We start from the raw sequence: 8,221 nt of genomic DNA on the forward strand, positions 1-8,221 counted from the left end.
ATTTCCCCATTGAGGGATAAATAAAGTATTTCTTCTTCTTCTTCATCTTGTTTTAACTGGGTTAATTAAAATATTTTTTTAAAGGAAAGTATTAAAGAAGTAAAGTCCAGAAAGTAAAGTCCAGAAGAGGGCAGTTAATGCAACATTTAGGATGCTGACAGATGTTGAACAAAGAAGAAGAAGAAGAAGCACCTCGCATGCAGTGATGCTCTCCTCCGCCTCTCGGGGGCGCGCTTGTACAGGTTGCCATGGAGAAAGGTCATCGCGGCAGCCAATCAAAACTCAGGGACAGGCACGCAGGAAGGCTTCCGGTCGGATGAACGACAACACACATCCCCGGTGTGAAAGACGAAGAGGAGAAGCTGCCTCCTGCTCAGAGTAGACCCGGCCAGCCTTCACAAACACTGCCGTCCTTTACCGTGAGTTACGCTCTCGCAGCGTCGGTTGTTTTGTTATTTTAGGAAGTTACGCGAAGTCAGACGGAGAAAAGCCGCTGAGGGTCAACCAGCTAACGAGGCTAACGGAGGTAGCTGCCGTTACGTTAGCTGCCGGCTAACGACGAGCTGACTTTTTCACAGACCTCTGCCCTTAAAACTTAATTTCTAACATTAATCCTGCTGTTATCAACAACGGCAGAGTCAGACAAAGCAGCCCAGCAGCTTCTTGTAATTAACTGTCAGCTGTTTTACAATTTAAGACGTAGTTATTACCTACGTGTGTTAGCACTGCTGCTGCATATGTTGTTCAAATCATGGTGTTGTTGTAATAATAATAATATTTTATTTCATAGGCGCCTTTCTGTCACCCAGGGACAGCGTACATTAAATTAAAGTGGACAGCAAATAACAGAAACAAACAAAAAGAACCATAAAAGTATCAAATTACAAGAATACAACATTAAAAACAGGTTAAAATAGGACAATGCAACCTTCCAGGGCAGATTATTAACATTTATTAATGTGTTATTTAATTTTCTGATTGTACAGCATGTAGTCAAAGCCAGTCATAAGTGCTGACAACTAATTATTTTAGGTTTTTATAATGATAATGATACTAATTTTAGTCTAACCAATTATTTTTTATAGCACCTGTCAAAATCAGAATCAGAAATACTTTATTAATCCCCGCAGGGAAATAGTTTTTGTTACAGCAGCTCCCAAACGGTAAGTGAGATAGTAAGAAAACAAAACTTTAACAATATACACCTATACGATAACCTATTTTAACACTATATACACATGTATAAATAACAGTTACAATAAAAAAACAAGTAACAGTGAACTATGCAATATGTAAATCTAAAACTTTATAAAGAATTTAGTCTTTGAGAGACTGTACAGAGAATAGACACTGATTGTATAAAGTGCAGTATGCATGCATGAGAATATTGCACAAGCCAGTTTGATAGCTAAAAAAATTGACTTGGAGTGTCTGATATTTTAGAGTTGTAGAGGCTGATGCTCACAGGTAGGAAAGACTTCTCGTGTCTCTCTGTGGAGCATCTTGGTGCCAGCAGTCTCTGGCTGAAGCTGCTCCCGAGTCTGTCCAGCACCTCATGGAGTGGATGGGAGTCATAGTCCAAGATAGCCCGCACCTTAGACAACATCCTCCTTTCCAACACCACAGTCAGCGAGTCCATCTGCACCCCCACAACATCACTGGCCTTACAAACAAGTCTGTTTAAATCCTGTTGGCTTCAGCTACCTTCAAACCGCTCAGTTACAGAGTGTTTTGCAATAAAACAAACCACAATAACTATAACAATAAGTTAAAAGCAATAAATCAATAAATAAAAACTATAACAATAAGTTAAAAGCAATAAATCAATAAATAAAAAGATCACCTAGTAGTATCACTGTCATAAAAATATGTGATATATATGATTTTTAGATATATTATCTACTAAATGGAAGTTAAGTTATAAGGTATGACTTCAGTAATTGACAGTAATATATAATTATACAAAGTATCATGTATTTTCTAGTGATACAAAATAAATAGCACCAAGCAAATTATACAAAAGCAGAAGCTGCATTTTATTTGAGATATTGCTATAAAAAGTTAAATTTCATCAGAATTTTTATTAATTTATCTCGTGCCACTCAGCTAAACGTTTCTTGTTTTATGTCTGTGGTTGACATGACGCAGCCTTCTCCTCCTGCTTGTGTCTCCCCACAGATGCTCTAACTAATCACTCCTTTATATCCCAAGAGTTGGCAGTCGTACTGAAATGGCATCTGCGTACTGAACTGCTCCGACTTCCAACACCGCCTGCACCGAGCGCTGGTGTGCTACTTCGCGACGAATGAGACTGACCCACCATCACCATGGAAACAGAAACGGTAAGTTTGTTTTTTTTTAAGCTGTCAGTGATGTCTTTACTTATCGCTGTTTATTTTAACACTGCCTTTCTCCCACATGATTGTGCAGGAGTGAACATCTTAGAGTAAGCACAGATGTTCCTCATGTAGAGACTTTGTTTTTTTAATATATGTTTCACAGGAAGTCATTCCTATCTGGCAGAATAAGCCTCATGGATCCACCCGCAGTGTTGTGAGAAGAATAGGTTCCACTCTTCCGCTCAGACCTCCACAAAGGGCATGCTTCCAGGTAAAAATCAGATCCCATCCTGCATGTTATCTTTGTCTTTATTCAAAATTAACCTGTGTCCTTGTGCATTAGGAACTACCCGGCCTGCCTTCTCTTCGGCCCATGGACGGCCCTATGGTTCCTACTTTGGCAGACATAGCCTGGATTGTTGCAGATGAGGAAGAGACATATGCCAGAGTGCGGTAAGTATCTAGTGAAGCCTGAAAACACAGACATTATCCCAGACTGTCTGGGTTTCCAACGTGTTAGGTGCAGCCTAAAGAAATGCAGTACAAGGTTATAATGTCCTGTTTTTGTTGATACTGTGTCAGAGAGGCGCTGATTCAGCTCTATGCAGATTTTTGCAGCCGTGGGTGGTTGTAAAAAGTGAACCCTATAAACAGAAGTAGAATTTATTCCAGTGCTGCACCTGTAATAAACCGCTGTTAAAGTATGACAGTTTATGAGGAGAAAGAGAGGCATCACATGACGTGCAACATACTTTAAAAGCTGAACTCAAACCATTCAGGTTTGATCATGATAGAGGTTATTGATAAGTAACACTGATCACCCAATCCTCTTTTTTTCAGGAGTGATAGCCGTCCCTTGAAACACGAATGGCGGCCCACGCCTCTCCTGGTGCTCCACAGGAACTCCTCTGTGCCCAACTTCCGCCGTGAAGGCAAAAGAATGGAGGGGCTGAGGAAGCCTGGGGTGACGGCGCTGAACCGTACCACCGCCCTGCAGGACGAGCTCAGCAGACTCCGTGCACAGATCGCCAAGATCGTGGCAAGTGATTCTGGTAGGTAACCAAAGCAAGAATCACAGTGTAGATTTGAATAATGTTAAGGGCGGGGGGGAGCGCGTCATGTGAGAACTGGTAACACGTCTAACCTGATGCTCCACACTATAATTCATAAAGATGCCTGGTGTGCAGCATAGATTTTAAGATTGCTTTAGTGACGCTGCGTTTCACATTAGAGTTACTGTCTTCATCTGACTGTGATACTTTCGTTGCCAAGTCAGCTGCCCTGATTCTCCTAAAGCTCTTTGGTACTAAGATGCCTTGGCATTAGTTTCTAGGTCAGCGACAAAACATAATCTCTGCAGTCTGTGGCGGCTCGGTGTCACTCATTCAACGTCTCAACAGGGAGGTCATGGAAAGTATCATGTATTCACATGTATTTTATTCCAAGGAACTTCAGCTATAAGATTTAAACACTACGCTTAGCTGCTCTCTAAGTTGTGTATATTGTGTGCCGTGAAATGCTCAGCGAACAGAGGAAGGATAGATCAGGCCTTCATGCTAAGTGATGGTGTCGTGTTCTCTTTATCTCTTTACAATGATGTAGTTAAGCCGTGAGGTGGATAATGTGATCCTAGAAGCATTTGGGCTTTCAGGGAGGTTTACAAATGCTCGTCTTATGAAGAAATAACATACTGCTAAGAGAGCATTAATAAACTGTGAGTGACTGGAGTGTAGGCTCTTCTATTGCATGTCATTTAAGGTGTAACAGTGCTAACAACAGCATACTGATATGCACACTTCAAATTCACATTAGGAATGACAGACAAAAATAGAAACAGAGTTGCAACTTTTGTCTTTTTTCAGTTGTCCCGTCTCTCTCTCTCTCAACACCATCTCAAACTCTACACTGTTCACCTCTGCTTTCTTTCAGACTCCAACCCCCTGACTCCTGACCTGCTCTCCCCAGACGACACAAGCATGAGCTTCTCCATGGCACCTTTCGAGACGGTGCCATACCAACCGGCCGCCACGGCCGCCGCTTCCTTTGTCATCAGCGACGTCACGGAGGAGGAAGAAGAAGAGGAGGAAGAGGAAGAGGACAAAGATATGGTATCCGTGGTGTCAGAGCTCGTCCCCGACCCTCTGCCGCCTGTTTCCATGACGGCTTCAGCGACCTTTGACCTGGATAGACCCAGCATGGACTTTCGGGAGGCGGAGGAGGACACAGTGTCGTTATCAAAGTCCACCAGCTTTGCTGATGTTATGGACATCCTGAAGGACATGAACCGTATGAAGATGAGCAAAGACAGGTAAGTTAGTCCGTGGGCCAAACACTACAAAGGTCACTGAGTTTGCTTTTTTAAAATTATTTGTTATCATATTCCCAAATTTCGCCGGGCACGGATGTGCCGCATTCCGTGTGCGCCGTGACTGCCAAAGCTATACGCTGCCGTTCTAGTCAATGTTTCAAACTCCGTCGGCCCCACCACAGTCCAATTCAGATGCGGACCTCTGCTCAGCTCCACAGGGAATTCATGGCTGTTCTATTTTTGAAGGATAACACGAGCAGCCCGCGTCCAGACACGAAACGGCATAGAGAATCCCGTCGATTTTTCAAAATAAAACATGCATAAACAGCCAAAAGCCACATTGTAGCACTTATCTCCTGGAGTCTTGTCATCAGGACTCATAGCATATCTGGTACTAGTAATTTAGTTGTTGTTTGTCATCCCTTGTTTCCAGTTTCTAAGCTAAACTAACTAGCTGTGCTGGCTGTAGTGTCTTATTTACATACACAAGAGTATCAATCTTCTATTTTGATCATTCTGAACAGTTTTTACATTATTGTTTTTTTGTGTGTGTGTGTCATTGCAGGTACAACAGAGGCTGTACGTCCCTCAGAGAGGAGGACTCGGCCTCTCTGATTTCAGAAGCTCTGAGGAAAAAGTTTGTCCTGAAGGATGAAGATACTGCCTCTGTGAAACGGAAGTAGCCTGATAACCTGTTTCTCATAAATACCCAATCCTGCTGCTCCATGTAAGTCGGGGACAAGGATAGTAGCTACTAGTTGTTGTTTTTTTAATATTTTGTATAATGAACCTTTTGAGGGCATGTGGGAGGTCGTCATCGGTTATGTATTCAGTCGCAGAATGTTTTAGCTGACTTGTGGGTTCTTAGTTGTTGTTGTTTTTTGTTTTTTTCCCTCTCTCCCTCAATATTTTTAGGCCTTTGCCTGTGGAATATGTACCCATGGATCCACAACCTTGCTCCTCAGTCCTGAGGCAATAGCTGCCTGCCACAGTTAGAACAAAAAAAAAAAAAGAAAAAACTCTTTGTCCCAGACATACAAAACCAAATGTGAACTTCACGGCGCTGGTGCAGTGTGAGCGGGAGGGGGGGCAACAGCCACATCTACATACCTATAATCAGAGCATCGCATACTGCATCCGGTTTATTTCTCTCTGGAAAAAAAAGGCTTTCATGTTTAAATATACTTTGAATGAGGACTGGTTCAACTTGCTCTCTGTTTTCTGTTTAGATTTTTGATCTTATAACACACAGGGACATCCAAACAAAGTTTTTGGACTTAAAATCGAAGAATGTTTCTTTTAAAAGGCCTTTCATCCATCCCACCATCACAAGAGTCGCTTTTGAATCCACAGAGGAGATGCAAATAAACTTTTTTGTTTTTCAGATATGGAATATCTTCTAACATACTTGAAAATATTTTATGTACAAATGAGAGCAGATCTCGTGTACGTGCAGAGATGTACTGTTAGATTATCACAGGATGTGTGTGTGTTTTTGTGTGTGTCGGGAGAGAATAACTTCAGATCTTTGCTGTTTGAATATTTGCAGTACAGTACTGGGTTTGCAAATATGCACAGCATCATATACTATATGTTGTTTGCTTCACTGCACCTCTTATGCCTGTCCTCTTATTTGTGATTAACATATAGGTTGATAGTCACTGAACCGCAGGACATTGAAAAAAAAAAAAACCCCAAACGGAGCATGAATATGCTGATGATATAGCTTGAAGTTTGAGGTGAGAAATCCAAAGGAATGCTTAATGATATGCGTGAGTGCAATATGCTGCCATCATAGTTTGAAGCTGTCCAATAAAAGCAACACATACAAGCACGTACAGGTCTTTTTACAGGCACACGTCGCCCCTAAAAATGGGCAAACCGCTTGTGCAAGTCACAATAATAACAATCAATATTCTTGTCCTTCTACGCCTTACCACGGATGTTTTGTGTGCTCCGACGTCTGATTTTTATTCCCACATTAGTTAAAGTGCCATGGGTTTGTTTTAATCGGCCCTTCCCTGAACCTCCATCCTCATCTTTACTAAGATTCACATGTTTTCATCATAAACAACGACGTTAAGGACCAGTTGTGTTGTGTTTGTTGTGTCACTTTTACCTCCACACGTGTCACTCCTACTTACGCCTACAATCCTTTAGTAGTTCTGCAGTGTTACTGCTAAATTAACTGTCTGGATTGAACAAGAATGTGCCCATCTGTGTGTCGCCGCATGCAGTGGAGTTAAAAGTGTGTTGGCTGTGACCTCGATTTCCTCATTGCTCAGAGTGATGACGTAAAAACCGACTAGGTGAGTGAGCTGTTATATGCAAATAAAATATGTTAATTCTGTGTCCGTTATTTGACGCCATCACTAGCCCTGATAATGAGTGGAGTGGAGAATTTAGTTGGTAAGCTTGTTTTGAATTTATGTCTCTAGTTTAAAGGTTTCTCACCGTTGTACCTCTGTAGGATTGAGTCCATCACCTTCATCATCTGTGTGTTTGTTTGTTTTTGTCATGTGAGGACTTGTAAATAAAGATTGGCTGATTGTTTTGAAACCGACTAAGTTTTCTGTGGGAACAGTTAATGTGTGTTTTGACTTTATGGTGTAATACCAATGATTTCCATGGGGGGTCAGTGCAGGCGAACAATGGATGATTTGTTTGAGACTGAGCAACCTAATTTACCACCTTCACCAAGTACTATAATGTACCAAATAAACAATATAGATGTTATGAAGTATTTACACTTACTTTAACATTCACTTTAATATCAAACAGTAATGGAAGAAGTATTGGGTAGCAATACCATAGGCTGACATGTTGCAATCAAAACAGTATTCAAGGAAAGTGGACTGAAAATATAAAAATAAAAGTATTCATTTTGCAGAATGGCACCATTCAAACTGTTATATATATTATTGGTATATTACATACAAAAGTGTGTAAGCATCATTTTAATGCAGTAAAGATGGAGCTCACTTTACCGTCCTTATATACAGCTGGGCTAATCTATAACTATGTGTGTTACTTTATTAAACAAGCATGTTTCATGTGTAAAATTACACATAAAGTAACAGTAAAGGAGAAAAACGAAATAGAATATTAACTCCGAAATGCAGTGATCAAGAGCATAAACTTAAAATGCTTAATATACGTAGTATTGCAGCACTGATGATACAAACATTCAACATTTGACCATTTAGGCCTTATATAGATGTTGCTAGCTAGACAGTCATATCATGTATTACCTCTTCTCCTCGTCATACCGCGGGGGGCCTGTACTCGTACGCCTGTAATTTCGAGGAAATCGCTGTTAACCCACATTCTTTCCCATTTCCTGTTCTTTCCCAAGATGATCCGGCCCCTCAGTGAGTCACAGTCTATTTTCTGTGAGAGTCCTTGGCCTACTTTGTCCCTCTTCACCTCCACGATGGACTTCCTACCTATTTTAGATACAGGGAGATGTCTGTGGAGAGCCCAATTAATAGGGCTCAGTGTCAAAATTAGGCTCTGTTAAAACTATAAATACAGGCCTTTAGTTCAAAGTGACATTGACACATTTTCATCATTA

General features: G+C 41.1%; 1 protein-coding gene across 4 annotated transcripts; it reads left to right on the forward strand.

The window, feature by feature from the left end:
• Window positions 1-264: 264 nt before the first annotated feature.
• Window positions 265-7,206, forward strand: mtfr1l (mitochondrial fission regulator 1-like). Of its 4 annotated transcripts, XM_027275086.1 has the most exons (8): window positions 266-419; window positions 2,212-2,342; window positions 2,503-2,610; window positions 2,683-2,792; window positions 3,180-3,391; window positions 4,269-4,647; window positions 5,213-5,374; window positions 5,563-7,206. In XM_027275086.1, the coding sequence occupies exons 2-7, from the start codon at window positions 2,328-2,330 to the stop codon at window positions 5,328-5,330; spliced, it is 942 nt and encodes a 313-aa protein (XP_027130887.1). In that variant the 5' UTR covers window positions 266-419; window positions 2,212-2,327; the 3' UTR covers window positions 5,331-5,374; window positions 5,563-7,206. The 4 variants fall into 4 exon arrangements, with proteins under 4 accessions (XP_027130888.1, XP_027130887.1, XP_027130886.1 ...); XM_027275087.1 differs by having other exon boundaries at window positions 265-419; window positions 2,524-2,610; window positions 5,213-7,206; XM_027275085.1 differs by having other exon boundaries at window positions 2,179-2,342; window positions 5,213-7,206.
• Window positions 7,207-8,221: the final 1,015 nt, after the last annotated feature.

Source organism: Larimichthys crocea, chromosome XXIV (genome assembly GCF_000972845.2).
Source record: "Larimichthys crocea isolate SSNF chromosome XXIV, L_crocea_2.0, whole genome shotgun sequence".
Lineage (NCBI taxonomy): Eukaryota > Metazoa > Chordata > Actinopteri > Sciaenidae > Larimichthys > Larimichthys crocea.